Source organism: Protobothrops mucrosquamatus, unplaced genomic scaffold (genome assembly GCF_001527695.2).
Source record: "Protobothrops mucrosquamatus isolate PMUCROS unplaced genomic scaffold, P.Mucros_1.0 scaffold483, whole genome shotgun sequence".
Lineage (NCBI taxonomy): Eukaryota > Metazoa > Chordata > Lepidosauria > Squamata > Viperidae > Protobothrops > Protobothrops mucrosquamatus.
Window position 1 is genome coordinate 61353 of NW_015386803.1, and position 24295 is coordinate 85647.

The 24295-nt window shown below is 38.7% G+C and overlaps 1 protein-coding gene across 2 annotated transcripts in view; it reads right to left on the reverse strand.

Moving 5' to 3' along the window:
* The window catches only part of BNC2 (basonuclin 2), a 293974-nt gene that overhangs the window by 20452 nt on the left and 249227 nt on the right, over positions 1-24295 (reverse strand). For both annotated transcript variants that reach the window (XM_015816710.2, XM_015816709.1), the window contains one exon: positions 3512-5472. In XM_015816710.2, coding sequence (XP_015672196.2) covers positions 3512-5472 — 1961 coding nt within the window. The remainder of the gene's footprint in view (positions 1-3511; positions 5473-24295) is intronic.

The window sequence follows — 24295 nt, forward strand, 5'->3', positions numbered from 1 at the left end:
GACCTAAAAACCAGCTTTAGCTCACACAAGGGTCTAGTATACTGAAAGGATTAACTTTTAAACAATCCCTTATTTTTCATGTTTACTTCAAAATTCTTTGCAAAAGCCTGGCCATTTAAAACATACATATGCATCACTTCCCGCAAAATAGCAGGCTATTTCCCCCTGGGAGAGTCTAATCAAGAATCCATTTCATAGTTTTTTGGATCCTGGTCATGTTTAATATTTTGTTATTACTTTTAAACATTAAAAAGTTGTAACTGTAGTTTGCCACAGTTCAAATAATCCTCTAAATGAGGGATGTCTATGTTTTGGGATGTATGTCAAGGGTGCCATGCAAATAACTGCCCAATGAAATAGAGATTTTTCTTTTTTGCTCATCCACTGTTGAAAGCTGGAAGTAGTGTTAAACAAGATGGTGGCAGGCCATACTTCAGTTCCACCTGTTCAGTCTATTTCCTTTCCTTCTCTCCCTCTGGCTTACAAGATAGAACTATATGCAGACTAGCCAAAGCCAGTTAAAGGAAACTAGGATTATATTGTAAGAAGTGTGGGAGTTCCCTGAAAAGCATAATGTGTGTGAAAAAGAAAAGGTAAGTACTGTAGCTGAAAAGTGGTGAGAGAAAATCAGAAACCCAATTTTTATCAGTTTGCCACTAAATAATTTAAACCAATTTCACTTTAGCAAGACATAGGAACTGACTGCAGTCCAACAGATTATAAAGCAGTTGTTTCTTTTTCTTCTGTGGCCTACCAGTATTGTATTAACACCAACTGATTATGCTCTAATATTAATTAAATTCTCTGAGCTCCATTATTATTTTTTAACAATAATGTTTGCTTATGTTTATATGTATGCATGAATACATGTTGCATATTTGCTGCGTGTGTACGTTTATGTGTGTTTAAATCCATAAGTATAGAAAAGCTGTGTTAGCCTGCCACTGACCCACTTTGGCAAATTCCATTTACCTTACTTTTTTGGAATAAAAAAGGAACTAAACTATTTAGAGCCAGCTGCTTCTGTTTAAACTAAACTATTTCAGACTTGATGTAGCATAACTTTTTTGTGATATCATCTAAATGTCCAGCAGAAGAAAAAGTCCTTATTAATTTTTAAAATATGTCTGAGTTCCTCTTTATTTCTGTGTGCGTAGTGCTGATTTGAATGAATTGGGATAACATGCAAGGTATATTCACACCTGTATGAATAGAAGACTCTACATCAAATTGCTTCGTTCATTCATTTAATGGGGTTTGTCCAAATCTACAAGCCTACATTTCATCATCATTACCATTATCATGCATGTTGATTATTAATAGGATGCTTCACAGGTGCTGAAATGCTAAAATCTATCATCAGTGGTCACCTCTTGTTTTGGCTCAGGTTTTAAGAGTTTTCATGACACTTATTAAAATTGAAATAGCCACTTTTAAATACTTGCGTAAAGAAAAAATTGAATTTAACAGTACTATCTCTATACACAGGTATATGTTTGCATGTCTGTCTATTGTCTATCCATCAATCCAACATATTTTCATTCTCCTATGCATGAATGGCCTATATCAGGGGTCCTCAAACTTTTTAAACAGGGGGTCAGTTCCTCTCATTCCAATCTCCTTCCTTCCTTCCTTCCTTCCTTCCTTCCTTCCTTCCTTCCTTCCTTCCTTCCTTCCTTCCTTCCTTCCCTCTTTCGCATTCCCATCTCCTTCCTCCCTCCCTCCATGCCCAGGAAGGGACAAGGGGAGGGGGAGAGGTTGCCAGCACAGCTGGTGGTCGTGCTGCCAATGGCCTTGGCTTGAAAGGCCACTGTAAATTCCTGGACAAGAGCCGCACAGCCTTAAGAGCAGAATGGCGGAAAGATATTTGCGATGAGGGAGAGAGAAAAACAGGCAAGAAACGTAGCTGGGGAAGTATCACCTTCCAGGAGGAATGAAGAAAGGCACCTCGGCTGGAGATGACCAGCAATTGGCCCTTGCCCACTTCTCACACCCGGCTCTGTGGGCTCTGGGGGAGGGGATGCAGCAAGCAGAGTGAGAGTTGGCATCTGCCGCCCAGCCCCCAGTGTGCCCAGTTTTGGCAGGCAGCTCCCTGCTCTCCTCACAGCGCAGAGAGGCTGGGCCAGGAGAGGTGAAGCTAGCGAGAAGCTGAACCTGCCTTGAAGCACTCACAGGAGGCGATGAGCAGCACAGGGCCTGGCATCCCAGGTGACCATCTTGCTTTCACCCGGGTCGCCAGGCCCTACACTGCTTGCCGCCTTCTGTGAGCACGCTGAGGCAGGTTCAGCTTCTTGCTAGCTTCGCCTCACCTAGCTCTCCGCGCTGTGAAGAGAGCACGGCGCTGCCTGCCAAAACCAGGCACCCTGGGGGCTGCACAGCAGATGCTGACTCTCACTCCGCTCATGGCGTCCCCTCCCTTGGAACCCACAGAGCCTGGTGTGTGAAGTGGGCAAGGGCCAATTGCTGGTCACCTCCATCCGATGGTGCCTTTCTTCATTCCTTGTGGAGGGTGACTCCTCCCCAGCTGCGTTTCTTGCCTGTTTTTTGCTGCAATTTGTGTGTGCGCCCAGCACAGATGGCTGCCATGAAGTTACAGATCGGCTACCGGCTGATCTGTTTTATCTCCTCTGCTCTCTCCCCCATCCTTTCTCTTCGGGGCAGCTCCAGCTGACTTTTCTTCCCAAGGCTGTGTCTTTTTTCTTTCTCCCTCTCTTGCCAAAACTGCCTGCTTTTATAGCCTCCCCCATCTCTGCCCTCCTCCATCTTTCTCTTCCAGGTGTGTCGGAAGTGCTGATACTGGGGCCTTTGTCTGGCCCCAGCAGCCCTGCAACTCCTGATGATTCTCTTAAGGCAAATCCTGCACTGCGCCGCTTTAGCTCGTTCCTTCCCCCTGCTACACTTATCTAGGCTAGGAAGGGTCGTGTACCACCTGCCAGGTTCCAGCGTACCAGAGGCTGAAAAGCCTGCACTATACTACCAATGTTCACCCGGCGGGCCGGATAAAAAGACAAGGCGGGCCACATCTGGCTGCGATAGTTTGAGGACCCCTGGTATATATGGAATATAGAGATAATCACCCCGAGAAATGGGAGCTTTGTTTACAAATAGAAAGAACAGTTAATTAAGATACACAGAAAAGCAGTGAAGAACCTACAGTCCTATTATATTTGCATTTCTATTTCATTATATAATGTGATGGCTCAGTGTTTGCATACAGATCTAGAGATCAAGAAAAATAAAACTAATGAAAGATTTCTTGGTTCGAGGAAAGGCAACATGGTTTCCTTTAGTTATTTTTATATGACAACTCCCATTATCACTGTCCACTCATATACGGATTGGGAATTACGAGAGTTGCAATCAAAATATCTAGAGACTACCAGGTTGCTTACCCAGTCTCAGATAAAGGAATATGCCATCCATATCATTTAAATATATTCAATATAAAGCCTAGATGGCTTACGAAAAAAAACACCCAGAAAATCAGTTAATAAATTCAATATTTACTGACCTGTCTCTGCTTCTTCGGGAGGGGAAGGCAGCATTGCAACCAGCCACTGTGCAGACATGCATCTCTTTTAAGTGAACATTCCTATAATGGAGTTTCACGCTGTAGGAACTCTTGAAACTCTTCTTGCACACATAGCAGATCTTAGGATCTGGACTCGAGCACAAATCGCCTTCTGGAGAGAATTTCTGAGGGCTGTTATAACTGAACGATGAAGCGAAGCTTTCATGGAGAGCAGCCATGCTGGCACTGCCTCCATTATAAAGTCCGTATTGGCTCATGTAAAACATCTCATATGTAGGGTCTGTAAACTCTTCCTTGACTTTAATGTCACTGGGATGGGAAAGATCATTGTGGTTTTCATCCGGTCTTTCATGGTTCATCATAGACTTGCTACTTCTTTCATGGATCATGTGTTCATCCCCTTCCATGGATTCCTCACACAGTTTTGGCTCTGAGGATTCAGACTCATTTTCATAGTCCCTCTCATGCTCTTCTGAGGTCATACTGTCTGTCCTTCTTAGCTCTGTCCTTGAAATGCACCTGTTTTGCCCATTTTTTGAGAAGTCCTTCACAGACAACCCCGGGCTCATCTCCTCCTGAGAATGGCAATGATTGTCATGACCACCATCATTAGTTATACTTCTGTTATCGTTAACTTCCTCATCTTCATAATCAAACTCATCAGCTGTGTCAATGATTTCCTTCTCTATTTTTACCGGCATGCTTGACTTTCGTGGCTTTTTCTTAGGGGCAAGGTCAGCACTTGCTTCTTGGTTGGGCATGATGCCGATGGGTAGTGTTGATTCTGAAGGGAGAGATGATTGTTCTATTGTGCCCGTTAATGGCATCAATGGACTAGTTGGTAATGATGTTGGAGGACTCACCATCTCCCCAGGCGTAAGTAAACTTCTGTAAAAAGGAGGAACTGGCTGCACAGTTTTTAAAGCTGGAAATACGAGGTGGCTAGGAAGAGGATTTTGTAACACAGGATCTAATGGGGGAGTGGTAAAACCCATCGGAGGTCGTCCTGGACTCGTTAGTGTTAGATTTGACTTTGTACTTGCTATAACCGGAGTAGCAGCGCCAGATGTAGCACGGATGAGATCCTTGTCTCGATTGTTTCTTAACATGGGCATATGAAGTCGGGGATTGGGGTTAGCGCTGTGGCGGTTGCGACTTCTAAGTGAGCTGAAGACCATGTTGCAACCTTCAATCGTACAGCGATGTTTGATCTTAAGGTGGACTGCATTGTAGTGGATCTTCAGGGTCCCCTTGTCATAAAAGGTTTTCCCACACGCATTGCAAAAGACTCTCCCTTTCCGTGAGGCTGATCCCATCCTTCGCATTCTGTGAATTCTGAAAGAGCTTTTTGTGTGTTCGGGTTTGGATAAATCATTGACAGGGGTCGAAGTCTGGACAGGGGAAACTGAAGTTGGCTCGCTTTTGGGCTCTACATTGGTGATGCTGGACAAGGCATTCCTGCTGGAGTTCTGCTCGTTGTTGAAAGGGGCTGGGGAAACTTCAGATTCACTGCTTTCATTAAATTCATTCTGAACTGAAAGGCTTGGCTCACGCAGTCTCAGCGTTGGCTGTTCCAGCAGGAGCCCATTCGGCGGCAAGCCCAATAGAGGAGCAGAGACTGGATTTATGTATTGAAATGGTAGAAGGAATGCTAGGCTGTTTGGGATGTTTTCAAAATGATGAATGCTGGAAGGGTTGCTGTTCTCCAAGTGAGCAAGGAGACTTGGGCTCCTGGTTCGATTATTGCTTTCAATAAAAGTCCGTATGTCTGAGTCTGTCTTTGAAGATGGAACAGCAACGGCCTGCCCTTCTTTTTCTTGAATTGCCATCAGCTCCACAATGGATTTGGTTTCTCCAAACCTCAAAAACTGCTGAAGGGTAATAATCTCTTCTTCCCTGGACATGATGGCCCAGCGGTCCAGCACTTTGCCTGCAGCATCCTAGAGGCCATATCAAAGAAACAACAAAGACAAACACAAAAGAAGAAAACCTTATTGATTCTGCATAATTATCGATTTCGATTGAAAGTGCTGTTCTGACTGCTCATCAAACACTAAGCTCTGAATACTACATGCAAACACTTTGTTGAAAGAAAACTTTGCTACCCAGCAAACATAATAATTGCAGTAAAAAAAGAAAAATAGTGGTTTAATTATGTCGGAACAAACATTAGTGTAAACTGCTGGATTTTTGTGAACTACTGTCAATAATGTGCCTTGTGAACTAAACTAAGAGATCTTTTTTATTTTGAACAATAAATGCTTATATACCATACAATTAACATTCATTAACCTGAGAAGGTGATCTCTCGCTATGCGTTGCACCAAAATGTCCCAGACTGTATGTTCAATCCTTGTTAAACAGTGTCACTACAGAAAATATTTGAAATATACATTTAGTGCGTGCAATTTATGCCTCCGGTATGCAATTCGGAAGGTTTATTTTTTTAAGCAAATTAATAAACATAATAGATAGCTAGACATTATAATTGAGATGGAGATTTAAAAAGACAACATAAAATATTAAGGAAAACTTTAGTATATTTTTTCCTCTTCTCAAGGAAGATTTAAAATTTAATTTTATGGTAAACAATTTTTTTTTAATGGCAAATTCTTACTGTTTTGATTCAGGGAATTGGCTGTTAACGTGTAAACTAAATTTGGTTAGAGTGAAAACAGGATGACTTTTCACCATTTTTAATAAATAAAAGCAAGCATTTTTAAAAGTAAACATCCGATCATTGCAGATACCATAAATGTGTAAAAATGTGTTTTAATATTACCTTTTGATAGCAAAGGCAAAATCCAGGGAGAATACACATCAGTAATCACCAGACTATCTGTTGTTAAATATACATTAAAAAGCATTTCACACTTTCATTTTTGCTAGTAAGTATGAGATTTGCCTCAAGGTAGAACTTAAAAATTCTGCATTGTAACATCAGACCATCCTCTATAACAGCATATATGTGTGAAAGCAGAAGGCTATTTAGATAATAAATATATGGTTTCCTTGGTGGTTTTTCTAGTTAAAGTGCATGCCAGCCATATTGCCAACTTTTATAATTTGCTGGCAAACCCTTTTCCTGAACATGGAGCAGTCAATAAGTTGGTGACTTCTACAAGTATGCCTGTCTAGCTCAACCTCCTTGTTTGTTGCTTTGATCTCTAAGTAGCCCCCCCCCCACTTCCAAAGTGCAGAAAGATCCATAACTGCTACTCTCTAGTAAACCATACAAAACAAGTCAGTGGGATATTATTATATGATAATATATACATCAGCAGTAGAGAGAGTTTCATTTCTTCAAGCCAACAATACATAATTATGAAATTCATTACAGGTAAGCTTTGACTTACAACCAGTGGTGGGATTCAGCCAGTTCGCACCAGTTTGGCAGAACCGGTAGCTAATTTTTTGTTGCTCAGGGCCAGAATGGACTTCCGGAAACGGCATCCACCCAGAGAACCGATTGTTCACATATTTGAATCCCACCACTGCTTACCACCATTTGTTTAGTGACCATTCGAAGTTACAATGGCATTGAAAAAAGTGATTTATGACCATTTTTCATACTTATGATCATTGCAGCATCCCCATGGTCACATGATCAAAATTTGGGCACTTGGCAACCAGTTTGTATTTATGACAGTTGCAGTGTCATGTGATCACCAGTTGTAACCATTCCGGCTGTTTTCTGACAAGCAAAGTCAATAGGGGAAGCCATATTCACTTAACAACTGGATGATTCCCTTAAAAATGGTGGCAAAAAAGATCATAAAACAGGGCACAACTCACTTAACAACTTCGTTTAGCAACAGAAATGTTGGGCTCCTTTGTGGTTGTAAGTTAAGTACTACCTGCACAGTAAAATATGTAGTAGAAGTACATTCAAGGAAGGCAACTCTATTGATACCTACTAGCCTGGAGAGTTAAATGGAGATGTTATGCTCAGAAGCATTTTGTACATTTATATTTATATATAAGTTTTGCAGAGATGCCAAACTGAAAATTGATTGTCTGATCCAGCACAGCTCTATTTAAATTCCTGACCTACTTATGTTCTTACTTAATATAATAATATAATTCTGATACCCATTTCATTCATTACATGGGGAGGGCGGGGAGAAGCAAAAGCAGCAGAAGCGGAGGCGGAGGAGGAGGAGGAGGTGGTGGAGGAGAAGAAGTTTACATAAGATTTAGGACAAGTCATTCAACTTTGGTATGGATGTGGTACAGTGAATTTCACTCTAGTTCAAATATACTGTAAATAGGACCAAAGCCGTAGCTATCCCCATGTTGAACATTGATATTGCAAGATCCTGGAGCTCCTTATGAAGCATGTAGCTTGCACTTTCCATCAATTCAGAGCTTTCCCTCAAATTTCTATATTTTAATTGTTTATCTGAAAACATTAAAAGGCTGCACTTGTTTCAAAGAGACTATAATGCTGTAAAAATAAATTGATCATACGTCTAAAAGGGGATATTGGTGAATAAATAGATACTCAACAAATACTTAAGCCAGATATTGTTTTTTAAACAATCAACTAAGTAATTCATGCTATGTTATTTGATATTTCTCCAAATCAAAGAGGCAACAGCTCTTTAAAAGCAATGATTAGTTGAAAAAAAAATTAGACCTGCCACTTTTCAATGAGGCAGTGACTTTTTCTGTACTTTTCCAAAGTTGTATCTTTTTTTTGTTCCTGTTACATTGCAGAAAAGTAGGTCAGAACATGTATGTTTTATATAATACTATACATATGTGCTGTATTATAATCAAAGCAATGTTCACATAATGCTAACTGAATGAAAATTAGTAATGCATTACAATTTAGAACTAGATAAGAAGGAATAGGAATATTTTAAGATTAAAGTTATAAGAAGCCAAGACAAGGATCCCTTTGGAGTTTGTTACAAACTGGCTGTGGATTCCTTGGTGTATTGTATAATACTCAGCTTGAGGCTCATATCATTTCTTCCGTGTAACTCATTTTGGCTTCTCTCATGACTTTCCCCAATGCCATTAAATTTTATCAACATTTACTTTTTTCATTACAAAAGATTCCAATTTATATTATTTCAGTCAACTCATGACTGAATAGATAATCCTCTTGGGACTGTACAGACAGGAAATTCAAGGAGTATCCATGCTGAGAAAGTCCATAAGATCTGTGTGCCATATATCTGCAGCAGATGATTCTGCTTCTCGGTTGTCTAAAGTGACACACTAGTTGCTCCATTTCTACACAATAGAATTGTGCTGTCTTCCAATTTTTAGAAAGAAACTTCTAATTCAACTGAGATTAACATCTCACAATTTATAGCTTTAAACGATTCTTTCACCCACATATTATTTCTTTCTCTATAATAGCATAAATAAAAAATAGATCCACATGCACGCACACATTGCGCGCGCACACACACACACACACACACACACACACACACACACAGAGTATTTCTTACTGGGTCCATGAAATAATGTCATCCTTAATCATCCTGCACATATTTTCTGGTTTTACCTGATGTAAAGGTGAGAATAAGACATATCAGGACATAAAGTGTCCTAACATGCAGGTCATCTAAGAATGAAAAATAAATTGAGGTTGATTATTGTCAGAGATGATACAAATAGGGTTAGAAATGTTGACCTTTCACCCCTAGATTCAGTGTAATTTTCAGCACTTTAATTGAGAGAGGGAATATCCATGGACTGGGATGAAAATATAGGAGATATGATTTCCTAAGGGCTTCTGCTTCATAAATAAAGTTTGTGATACAACACGAACAAATTTATATCTTACTTAAGAGGCAACTTTTTGTTCCAGAACTTTTTGTTCCAGAAAAAAATCTTAGATTTCTTTTTTATTAGCCAGAAATGAGAATATATTACATATTCTATATATTGTTAATTATTATATATCAGTATTTGCAGATCTGCTATTTCCCTAATTTGCTTTTTTGACATAGCTAGTTAAAGCTGAATGTATATATCCATGTGGCCATTTTGTGAATTCACTAAAAGATAATTATGCAAAAACTTAAATTAATCAAAAAGTATTTTAAGAAGCCCTTCAAAGAAAAATTAGGGAGCACATAGGGAATATTTTCTATTATTACTGTGATAATTTCCAAGAAGCATTTGAACAACATTTATTTCATTATTGGTATATAATTACAATTTTGGATACTGCAATAATTTAATAATGAGAATATACTATGTATTATATATATATATATGTATGTATGTATGTATGTATGTATGTATGTATGTATGTATGTATGTATATAATGTTGTCCAGAATTAATTTTACACAGTGTATATAATCCACTACTGAGCTAACTTTCACAGAATAATTTGCTGAAAATTTAGAAATATCTAAATATTGCACTGTTAGATCAATGTACTTTCATCCCACTATATTCTCCTAAAGCTACTGTTAAGCTAAATTATTTTTCAACATAGGCCAACATTTTATGTTGCTACCTTATGGGCATTTAAAATGATATATTGTTTGAAATTACTCTGATACCCACACATTTTCACAGCCATGAATTATGGGTAGGGTTGATCAGTAAATATGAGTTCACAGTGTTAAACTATTGGGTGTTCCAAGGATTAGAATTACTATACTATATACTGGCAATTACAGGTTGTCCTTGAGTTATAACAGTTTATTTAGTGACCGTTCAAAGTTACAATGGCACTGGGAAAAAGTGACTTATGACCATTTTTCACACTTGTGGTATTTGTAGCATCCCGACGATCATGTGATCAAAATTCAGATACTTGTCAATTGGTTCATACTTATCACCATTATTGTGTTCCAAGGTCAAGTAAAATCAATGGGGAAGCCAGATTCATTTAACAACCATGTCATTATATTATCAACTACAGTGATTCACTTAACAACTGTGGCAAGAAATGTCATCAAATGGGCCAAATTCCTCCTTTTGTTTATCCCAGTACAAAAATTGCTCTTATTCTTAGATTCTTATTCTTAGATCTTAGATGAATAATGCTTGTTCTTAGATCTTGTTCTTAGATGAATAATGCTCGACTAATTTGTAAAAATAATAAAGGCAGGATGCAAATAAATAAATAAAAGATCTTGTTCTTAGATTAATAAAATAAAACTCTAAATCATCCCCTTCTAATGGCCTGCCCGAAAATAATCCTCATGCACTCATGCTTAAGTTTAATAAGAATACAATTATAGAAAAATAGAACTGAATTCTATAGTTGAATTCAAATTATTTTTTTCTCAACTTCAATTAGTTTTTGATAAGGCTCTACATAGATGCTGATTATATCAAGGGGCTCAGATGATATACTGATTGCAGGCCAAATTGACATGGAAAATATAGCAACACTTGAAGACTCAGTTATGGTGTTAGGTTTCATGCTGAATTTGAATTACAAAGTAATTGCAGAAACTTCCCATGTAATGAAGTAAGTAAATGTTTAGGCATTGCATAATAGATTAACAAAATCTAAAAAATGGGGCAAAACTCACTCAATAAATCTCTCGCTTAACAATAGAAATTTTGGGTTCAGTTGTGGTAATCCAGAACTACCTGTATGCCAGTGATACCCAAGAGTCCCATTGAATCTACAAGATCAATAGCAAGAAAGTGAGTAAAATTAACAATATGAACAGATGGGCTGCTTTACACTAAATCTGCCCACTGGTCCATCTCAGCTCCATAGAAAAATAAATTCTAAGATATACCAGGAATTAATTTGAGACCTTGTACACTTATTCTACTGGTACACTATTTCAGTAAAGTTTCAGAGTGACTCTCATAGCACAACCCGGTCACAAATCTTGGTTGGTCTGATAGCACTTCCATGTTTGGGAATAAATATTGCTATCCATTTGTCCTTCAGCACATCTTTTCTTCAGTGTGACATGTTTTATTTCTCCTAACTGCATATTAGAAAAGCAGCAGCATAGCCTGGAGTTTCAGTTCAAACATAGAAGGAAAGATTGCCAACATTTATACTGCAGCATAGTTTGATTCAGAGGATAAAAAAATAAAAATCTAGGAAGACCCAAATAAGGAGATGAAAGCTAGATGACACAGCAAAAGTAAACAAGATTAGCTCATCTAAGTAAAAAAGAATACAAGGCAAAGAAAATATATATATACCGCAGTTATTAAATGATCACAGATTTCTAGGAGTCTGGTTTTAAATCTCATTATTTCAACAACCCCCTCAATACACAATCTTTCTAGCAAACTACAAAACTACCGGTCTTGTGAAAATTTCCAAAGGCACAATGTACAGATCCCCAATTAATACTACTACATTACATTCAGGATATGGATTCTCTCTAGAGTCTCCAGCAATTCTCTTTCTGATATGAATCTTTCCTGCTCCATAAGCTCCACTCTACCTTAAATCTCCGTAATAATTACTCTCTTTACAACATTCAGGATGCTTCGCCCTGAAGGACTATGGTATAATGAGGTGAAGCATTTGCAACAAATTATATGAAAATGCACAAAGTGAAATGAACGTGTCTCTCTTGTTTAAATGAAGTTCTGGCATAGAGAAGAAAGTTGGAGAATACATGACAACAAAGAGAATAATTTGGCCACTGCCAGTCTATGTAAATTTTAAGAGGCAGACTTTACTTTTCTGTGTGTATTTTCCCCCATTCAGAAGCCAACTAGCAGCATACTAACCAAGTGGGAAATATGGAAATGTATTCCCTTAATTCTTCCTGAAGGGCTAGGCCAATTTTTTAGCAATGCCCTAATTGTGTTAGTAATTGATCTCTATGCAAAATCTATCTTCATCCAAATTAGAACTGTTATTAGTATAATATGAATCATCAGCATAATATGTCCTAACTTTGTTTCTTGGACTAAGCAAACGAGGGCTGATTACTGTATACGGACATACATGATAAATACAAAAGAACTACAAATGAGTAAAGTGCAAAAATCAAGCAAACAATAGGCAGCACCACAAATAGTACTATGTCCTTTCTGCAAAGTATTTTTTAAAATATAAAATGAGTTGACAGTCATGCTTTCAACAGATAATTTCCAGAGATTTAGATTTCCTAGAACCTAGAACTAAGCAACCTGGAACTAAGGAGAAATTTCCTAACCATGATAACAATTAATGGAATGGCTTGCCTTCAGAAATTGTGGGTGCTCCATCACTGGAGGCTTTTAACAAGAGTCTCTGTGGAATAGTATAAAGTTCCTGCTTAAGCAGGGGCTTGGATTAGAACAGGAGTCCCCAATTCCCGGTCCGTGGACTGGTATCGGGCTGTGGCATGCCAGCAACCGGTCTGCACAAACAAGCAAAGCCCCATCCACGAGATGCAGGCAGCACACAAAACCACGTACCGTCCAGTCCACTCTCTCCACGGAACCGGTCCCTGGTGCCCAAAAGGTTGGGGACCTCTGGATTCGAAGACCTCCAAGGTCCCTTCTAACTCTATTGTTCTATTATTTTGTTTAAGATGCTAATCTTTTGAAAATAAAAAAGACTAGAGAAAGAGAAAGAAAGAGAGGAAGGAAGGAAGGAAGGAAGGAAGGAAGGAAGGAAGGAAGGAAGGAAGGAAGGAAGGAAGGAAGGTAGGTCAAGGATTTCACTTGGATTTTCTGAGGCTTCAACAAGTGCCGCAGCAATTAGGGTGAAGCAACGTTTCATAACATTTGTTCTCTATTATATCTACCATGGATCTTCATCATGCCAGAACCATTAATGGCAGCTATGTATGACTGGTTCAGACTTTCAGGATATTAGTACTGGGCCAGAGTCTCTGTCAGTAAATTGGCTTCTGTGGCTGTTTCCCAGATAATTTCACAGGATTATCTAGTAAGGTAGGGAGATGGCAAACCCTTTTTAAATTAAGGGATTATTTAATAAATCATCCAGAAAGAAGAATTTTAAAGCAGGAATTGGCATACATCTGGTTGGTTACAAATGAACGAAATGAATCTTTTTTATTAAAAATATAATCTGTACAATAAGATCATTAACTGTTTTTGAAAATCTCATGTTAGAATCTTCAAAGTCCTCTACGGGTCTAACAGGAAGTTGCTGGAGTGGGATCAACATCCACATCTCTGAATGGAAATCAGAGTTAAGACACATCCCTGACACAAAGGATTACATTTTGGAAGAATTCCACATTATTTATCATCATTATTTATCATCATAAATCATCAGCAAAAATCCAGGAAATTGCTTTGAAATTATTCATAGATGGTATTAAAACTTCCATTGGAAGTTTCTTCAGCAAAGCACTGGACATCTTTCTGTAAGTAAGATGGTCCTTTGAGAATGTATAAAAATCAAAAAGAGATTAATAGTATGGATATAGAAAAATTCAGTTACGGTTCCAAGGTATTTTTATTGTTATTATTTAGTGAAAGACCTGAAAAGTAAAAATAATATAACTGTTCAATTCATAATGGCAAAAACAGAGAAACTCCATCTTGATATACTGTAAATATGGAAAATTGTTATAATGAAAACATTGACAGACAAAAAAAGGGGGGAGATTTTAAGATCTATTAGAACAGGGATCCCCAGCTATGGGCCACGGGCCACTACCGGGCCGTAGCCTACTAGCCACTGGGCTGCAAAACAGGCTGGCCAATGCATGCACTCTCACTCTCACTCGCACTAGCACCTGCACGCCTACACAAATGGGGCCGCTAGCGCCGTGCGGGTGCGCACGGCCCTGTTTCCGCATGCACACAAACGCGCACACACAAATTTCCCAGCTGCTTCCTTTACCTCCGGGCGGCCGCCAGTATGAAAAGGTTGGTGACCTCTATACTAGAACAGTTCCATTTGATTCAATTTGGGGAAAAAATAGTCTGTTTTGCAAACCATAATAGGCCAAATTCTTCCTTTTGTTTATCCCAGTACAAAAGTTGCTCTTATTCTTAGATTCTTGTTCTTAGATTAATAATGCTTGCTAACTTGAGTTTTTAAAAAACATAATACAAATAAATAAACAAATAAAAGATCTTATCCTTAGATTAATAAAGTTAAAAAAAAAAATCTAAATCATCCTCTTCTTATGGCCTGCCCAAAAAATCTTCATACATTTTTTTTTCTCAATTTCAATTACTTTTTGTTAAGGATCTACATAGCTGCTGATTCTATCAAGGGTTCAGATGATATACTGATTGTAGGCCAAATTAACATGGAAAATAGAGCAAAACATAAAGGCTCAGTGATGGTGTCATGTTCCACGCTAAATTTGCATTACAAAGTAATTGCAGAAACTTCCTATATAATGAAGTAAATGTTTGGGCATTGCATCAGCACACAAATTATATTCCGTAGATATACAGAATGCTTTTTTGCTCAAGCATTTAGCTTTCTAGAAATAGTATAAAAGCACACACACACTAAGTTGGAGAGGGAAAACTCATATTAACAGAGCAAATTAGTCTGCAAGGAAGCACACACATTTCCCGGTGAGAATTGTTTAAAAATAATCATACAATTTGCATTGTCAAATCAGGATTCACTACTGTAGCTTATGTAACTTTATAAGGATTCAAAAAGAGTAGTTTAAAATATTTTGTGCAATTTTTTAAAAAACACACCGGTTGGCTTTTTGTAGAAGATTTTCTTTGTTATGGAATACTGTGCAGTATGGATCTCAGGGGACTCCATTATTTCTATCGATACGTCACTGGTTTTTTTTTTTAAGCAACAAATATGTTACAGGATTTTTCTATGGAAAGGTAAATAATACTTATTTTCAAAATCAAATCGATCTTGCTCCATTTAAATGCAGCCAGCCAAACCTCCCTCTTCAAAAGGAATCATCCTATTTTGTCCGTTTCCTTCAGTTTTCTAAAAACCCACTCTTTATCTTAGTTATCAAAACTCAAAAATTATCAACCGTACAATCAATCATCCTCACCGCACAAAGACATTTTTCCTTCAGCCCATTCGATCAGTTCCAAAGTTGGCTCATGACAATTGTGGTATCAGTTTAAACAATAGTAATCTAAAGAGGCATGATAAGAACTGCAGTTTGGAGGCTGAGAAGACCTGCAGGAGGTTCTCCATGGAAGTAAGGCCAGGGAGATGATCCAGACTGATGGTTTCTGGGCCTTGGGCATTTCCTGAGAGGGAGTCCACAATGTTTCCACAATATTAAATTCTGGAAACAAGAATGGGAGCTTTGATCATGGCTTGCATATTTAGACAGACGTTTTGAGAAACCATTTGGGGACATATGCATTTGCAGTTTAGTCTCAATGTCCTCAGTCTGGATAATAAAGAGACTGGGGCACTGCTATTATTGGCAAGGTTTCAGCAGAATAACTGCTACATAACTTGAAGTCTTCCACCGGAGAACGAAAGTTCCAATAAACAGGATCTGGGTGGGAATACAAGACACAACTAGTGGCTCGCGGTCACCAACCTTGTGTAGGGGCAGCAGAAGAGTACAATCCTTGACTTCTGCCTTTCAGAAGTTTGCTGGCATAACTTGTCACTGAACCTTTAAAAAAATATAAACACACACACACACACACACATACAGAGAGAGACTTCAGGAGCTCAAAATCTTCATGTTTGGGACAAAAGCATGATGTAGAAGAAGAGGAGCAGGTTACAAAAATCTCGCACAAACAAAAGCAGAGATTAGGGACGTATTAACATCATATGAATCATGCATTGAGGTATTGCAGACCTTGAAATGCGAAAGAAAATGGAGGAAGAAATATGTTGTGGCATGCCAGATAATAACAACCGTGCCTGGATGACTTAATACCCTCTTGTCCCTGAAGTCCTGACTTTGTCGGCAGCCCACTTCTCCACATTAACAGGAGTCATTTAGAGAGCAGCAAACGTGCCATTAGAAGCACTTTTACAAGTGTATATTCATCCACCAATTAGCTTAATGTGGCCGCTTTCTGCATATTTTCTATCCAGGCCTGCACAAATCTTATTAATATTTCCCCCTAGCGCTTTGACAGATTACCTTGTCATTATGCATCCTGGAGCCTTTTAAACAATATGGGTAAACTACTGTTTGCGAGGTTAATGACAATTATCCCCTAATTACTGCATAAGTCACTCAGTCCACTTTATCTCACGAGCAGGGTTCTGCTCTGTGTATCTGCCATTGTGTCACCATAAATGAATCTCGTATAGCCATGTTTATCTGTCGCTGTCTTGTAAATTACACCGACAGAAGAATGAACAAATTACTGGGTATCATCACTTGAACACTGTTGCTGATTCTTTGCCCATCCTTCTCCTCCTTTCTTTTCTAATAAAGGAAAATTACAAGAGCAGTGCTTGTTTGTTTCACTTTAATCTTCATCGAATAAAATAAACAAACAAACAAACAAAATTGATATGTCCTGCCTTAAGAATCATACATCATATTTTAATTCCTCTACTGAGAGGCAGATAGATAGGATTTGGTAGAAGCCATACAGACAAACTAGAAAGGGAAAGAGAGAGAGATAAAAAGACATTATAACCATGAAGCTATAATTAATTAATGGCAGCTACCATATTTTAATGGATTGAATAGGGGCTCACCATGGTTTAGTGTAGGAATTTTCAGTTCTCAGTGCCTGGGCTGAATTCCAGAACTATATTTGTGTTGACACCTTCTGGAAATGAATTATTTTCTAAACAAATAGTACTTTCTTCTTATAGCCGTATCCCATTTTTTCACAGTAGCTTTCTCTCCCTTTTTTAAGCATATTTTTATGGTTGCTTGCCAAAAGATGGAGCAGTATGAATTCTAATCGCTTATTTATTTAGATTTATACCTCACCCTGCTACTACCACTTTCCAGTGCAGCTCCCAACAATAAAAACCACAATTAAGTTAGCATTAAAATTTCAAACATTAAAATATTACTACCGAAGTTATAAGAATTCAAAGAATAAGGAATCGTAACTATAGGTTCCTACAGATGTTGGCTCCCTTGCTGCTGTGTTCAAGGCCAAGTGAATCTATGTGGGAGGCACATATTTTTCTCCAATCGCTGAAGACTGATCTGATGCCATGACTGTAATATCAGGCTCACAGGGGAAGTGATTACCAATGGGCTGCCCAGGAATATGCTTTTGTATGTTTTAGATCTAACATTAAAAAAAAAAAGGTGGATGCTGGATTTGACTTTCTGGACCAACAAATGGAACTTTTGATAACCACTGCCTTGTGTTCATATTCTTGGGGAAAAAATACCTGGCTTCTGTGGCAGCTGTGGCTAGTGAGGCCTTTGCACCCTAGTTCTCCAATTGTGCCCTTATCTGGACTGGGAGGCCTTATTCATGGTGACTCATGCCTTGGTCATCTCCTGTTTGAAATACTACAACACGTTCTACATGAGGATGGTCTTGAGCACCAGTAACTTCAACTGGTCTGGAATGCAGCAACATGCACAGTATTGGAGTCCTCTAGGTTTGCCCATGTAATATCTTTGTTGCAAGAGATGCAATGGCTTCCAGTTTCTTTTCAGATGCAATTCAAGGTGCTGGTCCATCAGCTGTAAAGTCCTATATGGCAGAGCTTTTCAACCAGTGGTACGGGTACCACCTGTGGTACATTGGCACCTGGCAGGTGGTACACCACCATCCTAGAAAAGTGGTAGCAGGGGAGGGGAATGAGCTGAACCGGTGGCAGCACCGCACAAGCCTGAGTGAGAGATGGCTGGAGCTGCAGGGCTTTCAGGGCTCAGCGGAAGCGCCAGGATCAGTGCCGCTTTCCAGCTGATCGGCGCTTCGGGGCTGTCAGGGCTCAGTGGAAGCACCAGGATTAGTGCCAGGCTCCAGCTGGAGCTCGGCGCTGATCCTGATGCTTCTGCTGAGCCCTGAAGAAGTACCAATCAGCTGGAAAGCAGCACTGATCCTGGCGTTTCTGCTGAGCCCAGAAGAAGCGCCGATCAGCTGGAATGTTGCAGCATCTCCAGGGTCTTGTGATTTACATTCAGATGCTTGGCAACTGATTCATATTTATGAATGTCACAGTGTCCCAGGGTCATGTGAAGTGACCAAAACCTGCTGCAACCACCCAGCAGACGGGGGGAATAAAAACCAAACACTCCCACCCCACCCCCGCTGCCAATCCTCAACAGAAATGCTCACAACAATGAAAACCTTGGACAGGAGGAAGAGCGCCGCCGGGCGGGCAGGCAGGTGTCTTGCTTGGCTGTGGCGGCACTTTTTTCAGTGCCATTGTAACTTCGAACAGTCACTAAGCGAACTGTTGTAAGTGGAGGACTACCTGTTACTTCATCACTTTTTTCCTTTTTTTTTTTTTTGGTCACCAAGTTTTTGACACCTTGCTAGGCAACTGGTGGTATTCAGATGTTGCCATATCCTAAAAGTGGTACAATGGGTGAAAAGGTTGAAAAGCCCTGCTATATGGGACAGTCTTATATAGTTTCTTCCCCTAATTATTGCCATCTGATGGGAACTAGGAAGCAAGCCTTTTCCACAGCATTCCCTGTCTTATGGAACTCTGAATTTCAGCAGGCCCCTACTCTCTTAGCCTTCCTTAAAGCTTTAAAGGCCTGGCTTTTCCCCCAGCCACTTGGATAAAATTGAATTATTGCACATTAGAAGTTTGACTTGGTGCCAGGTCTTTGTTGTTCTTAATGTTTTAATCTGTTTGGTTTTATAGTTTTAACATGATTTTATATGTTGTTTTAACTTTTGATTGAGAGCCACCCAGAGTTGGTTAGAAGATGGGTGGCTATATCAATGTTTGAAATAAATGAATAAAATTTAAAAAAAATAAAAAAAGCAATTTTTACTATGTAACATGACATCATACATATGTAAGGCCAGTTTTGAATATTACTGTATATGAAAGATGTTCTTGTATAGGCTTCCCCCCTCCCCTTTTTTTAACTTGCTTTTTCGTCTGTGTTAAACTATATTAAGTAAACAGTCATTAGATGGAAATCAAGGGGAATTCCAAATTCAGAGCTAAACATTAATCTGATTAAATGCAGAATCCTAAACATACTTGATAAGGTGCGAGGTTTGTTACAAATGCTTCAGAATTCAGAATACATAAGATTGGAATCCTATTGTTAGAGAATAAAATTGTCGCAAGGAGGCCAAACAACTTTCAATAATCCTAGCTTTGGCCCAGATTACATGCTTTGAGGGCTAGTAATTCTTACATCTAAAAAGATTAAAAACAACCTTAGACTAATGGTTTCTTCAGCATCTCTGATCAAACATCTTAACTGCTCCCTTTTTCTTTCTATGCATCCCTTTTCCCTTGAAATTATTTACTTGGCCACAGCAAAGAGAAAGAATGGAAGTAAGCATGTCAACAGCCAACATTTTTCATTAGTCATTGGGAGATTCCTTTATCCTATGTTACTAGCATCCCGAATGGGTACGTTCAGTTTAAATAAAAGAGATCATTACTATCTGAATCAATGGCTACCTTTCAAAAATCATACTTTTTTTTTTTGAGAGGGTGGGGGAGAAACGAAGCTATTTCTGTTTGAGACAAAATTAAATCAGCTTATTTTGCAATTAATTCAAATTAACCAGAATAAGCAAATCGGTATCAGTGATGTTTGTGTAGCTTTTCATTATTAATAAAGCTCTGACTGAGATATTATCTGATAGTATCCTGTAGTTAAATAGAAATTTATTTCCTAGACTTCTCCATACTTTTAAAAATGGACCCCTAAATATATCAAATCACATGGAACCACTTCAGCTGTACTGCCTTCATCCACGGATATCATCTCAAAGCTAAAGACTGGCATGTTAGAAAACCTTGTTTGTTCAGATTGAAGGATTATTGCTGCTGGCGGATTTAAGATGCGAACAGTTAAGGAAAATTATTATAATGATAAAAAGGGAAGGTACTTCAGATGCCATTAAAACAATGTTATTATTACCTGCTTACCTAATAAACATTACCAGGAGAAGCCCTTTCACAAAGATTTCAAATATGAACCCTGTAATAAATATGTGCTAAAACACATGTCCTAAAAGTAATCACAGGCTTAGAAATTATAGCCCTTTCCTATAGGACAGTTATTAACAAAAGCCCTTTCTAACATTTAAATCAATTCTTTTTCCTAAGACAGTGGTGGCGAACCTATGGCATGCGTGCCAGAGGCAGCACTCGGAGCCCTCTCTGTGGGCACATGTGCTGTTGCCCCAGTCTCACCTCCCCCCGCGACCCCCTCACCAGCAGCCTCCCTGGAGGAGAGTTGCCTCCGAGCATGGCCCACGCGGAGCAGAGCAGCCAAGGACATGGCAGCCAGGCAGCGTGGATAAGACTCTGCCTCATGCCCCATCACGCACAGTTGATGCTGCAGGGCACGGGTAGAGGGCATGGCTGCCATTGGCGCTGCTGGGCTGCCTGGGCAATCTGCAGCAGGCCCTGGAAACGGTGAGTGGCCTTGCGGGCAGGCAGGATGGGGGATGGGGTGCGGCAGGGCAGGGGGTGTGGCGGGGCAGGGGGTGGAGCGGGAGCGGGGCCAGTTTTTGGGCACTCGGTCTCTAAAAGGTTCGCCATCTCTGTCCTAAGAGAATGTGTTTAGAATGTATCCATCCTTCAGTATGGAGGGTTACTTCATAAGTGATAAATTTGATATGCAATTTCACCAAGAAAAGCAAACATAAAAATATGAAGCACCCCAAAAGCAAGCTAAATGAGTGTAGATCACAGAGATGTGATCTATGCATCTGATGGCATAAGCTGCAGCTCACAAAAGCTTATGCATTTTAATAAAATGTGTTAATTCAAAAAAGGAGCCACCAGAGTTATTAATCATTAATCTAAGCTCAGCTACTTTAAGATATGTGGACTTCAATTTCCAGCATTCTCTAGTCAGCTTGGGAATTCTGGGAGTTGAAGTCCACCCATCTTAAAATTGCCTAGGTTGAGAAACACTGGCTAGAAGAAACTTATGTAAAAACCACCCTTATGAATGTGCCATAACGCAAGCAGGAGATGACAAATGATAAATTCGATAAACAACCCAGGAAACTTTCATATTTAAATAATTTATATCATTTTGTAAGTTTCCTTTTCTAAAATCTCCAGAGGAAATTGACTACTTTGCACATATATCATTAAGATCTAAGGAAATGCTGTACTTTATTTAGTTTTACCGTATTTTACATTTCGGTATATATTTATTTCTTTGGTCAATAGCTTATTAAAAAGCTCAGTAGCACAGTAGGTGGGCAAACCCAGTAGGTGGTAAAGGTTAAGATGAGCATCAAAGTATTAATTAATCTGATCCTTCACCATATGTATGTACGATATTGTACCTCAGAAGTTGGATATAATAATATTCTACCATTCAATTACTATAGAAATTATATCTTGCTCTGGTAGCTCTTTATTTTTCAAAATTAAATAGATTCCTATTACACATAGAATTCTACAGCTAGAAGAGGACTGGCCTCAGTGTCAAAATATATTAGGAAGTTTTTTTCTGTTGTGCAAACAGAATTTGTTTTCCAATAACTTAACCCATTATTGTGTTCTGCCCATGAGCAATAAAGAATAGGTCTTTCCCTACTGGTGTGCAACATCTTTCAGGTCTTTGAAGAGAACATATCACCCTCACTCTTCTCGGCTCAAGGCTAAACAGGATTGTAACAATACTTGTACAACATTTCAGAATTTATCTCCAAAAGATGCTTTGAAAGCATGGAGGAGCTCTGTGTCACTATTTTAAGGTATGGCAGATAAGACGTAGGTTTGTGTTCCTGGATGGTCCCAAACATGTTTTAGACATTCGCAAGGGATGCACAATTGTACTAAATGTGTCAACAACTTCACTCAGTTTATAGGCCACACTGCCTTTCTCCAAAACCCTTCCAATGTTCCTTCTGAATCCTTCTTACAGCAAGATGCCCAAAACCAGGCAAAACACTTGAGGAGGCATCTGATCAATGCGGAACACACCGTGATTATTTCTGCCTGTGATTTGGAAAGGACACTTTTGCTATTATAGCCTAAAACTGCCCTTGCTTTTTTCTGCAGACATATCATATTGCTAATTCATATTCAGTTTTTAACTCATATTCAGTTTTCAATCAACTATAGTTCCAATGCCTTTTTCACTATTACTATTACTATTACTATTACTATTACTATTACCAGGCACCGTCTAACCTCATGGTTCTCAGTCTGTGTTCCACAGCACTCCATGGGATGACAATGAATTCACAGGGGCAACATGATCCATTTGACTACTTCATAAACAAAAGCATTCACGAGGGCACACAGTTTGGGAACCACTATGGATGCCTTGACCTGAGTAAGTTTGGAAAAAATCTGCCCTAACCTATACTTGCCCATTTTATTTTGTCCTTAAGTGAAAACACTTTGCATTTGACAGGGAGACTATAACTAGTCTCCATTCTATGACTACAATTGAGTCCCAAATTTCCGTTGCTAAGCAAGGCAGTTGTTAAGTGAGTTTTGTCTCATCTTACAACCATTTTCGCCAGAGTTGTTAAATGAATCACTGCAGTTGTTAAGTGAAGCATGAGATCATTAAGCAAATCTGGCTTCCCACATTGATTTTGCTTGTCGGAAGCTGGCTGAGCAGGTTACAAATGATGATCTTGGGACAGTGCAACTGTCATAAATATAGACCAGTTGCCAAGTGCCCGAATTTTTATCACATGACCATGGGGATGCGGTAACGGTTGTGAGTGTGAAAACTGGTCATAAGTCAATTTTACAGTGCCGTTGTAACTTTGAACAGTCACAAAACAAATGTAAGTCAAGGACTACCGGGGAAAAAAGTCAAGACAAAGATGACAATCAAAGCCCAATTCCCTGTTGTATGCATCATTAGCTTTTAACAGATGGCGCTATATTAGGTAATTGGTTTTTTTTTTGTTATTTTCAGCTCACTTCTCTGATTTGTCAAGAATCTTTTCCATTTTGTTTCTCCATTCCATATAACTATCCCACTAAATTTTCTGAGATCTGCAAATCTGAGAAATATTCCTGCCATCTCATCATCCAAGTCATTAACACAAATAGGGCAAAGAAGAAGACTTGAGTGTGGTACCCCACTCAGTACCTCGTTCCAATCTGATGAAGAACCTTTGATGATCTCTCTTGGGGCATGTTTTTTGAGCTAACCACGTACTCGATCAACATACCATCCAGCCCACACAAAGCTAGCTTGTTGATTAGAATGACACAGGGCAGTTTGGCAAATGCTTTGCTTTGGGTTCTCCAAATTAGCTTCATAATTTTAGCTGTATGGCTTTACATATTAAAATGTAATAAAAATCATTGCAAAATTAGTAAGTGAAGGGTAATGTAAATATTTTTACTCCAATAATTGTTATGTACATACTCTGAAAAAGAAAATCCAGAAAATATGCATTTGCTCATGGAAACAAACTTTTTCCAATTTTTTTCTTAATAAAGACAAGGAAATTATTATCCAAAACGGATGGAATAACATGAAATATAAGTTCGGTTCAGATGAATTTGAATAAAAATATGTGACATTATATTTCCAAAAATATCTGGCCAGATAAGAGTCCTATCAATGGAGTGCTAAGAGAGATGCATCTAAAAAAAAGATATAGATAAAATATTATCAAAGAATTTTCAAAGAAGAAAGAATTTCCTTGTTAAGTCAATTCTGTATATATATTACATGGGGAAGAAATCATAGTATACCAAAATGAATTTAATTTTATACCTCAGAAAACTGTGTAAGAAATCTAGAATATTTCTGTTAATATATTGCTTACCTAATCTATTCAAATT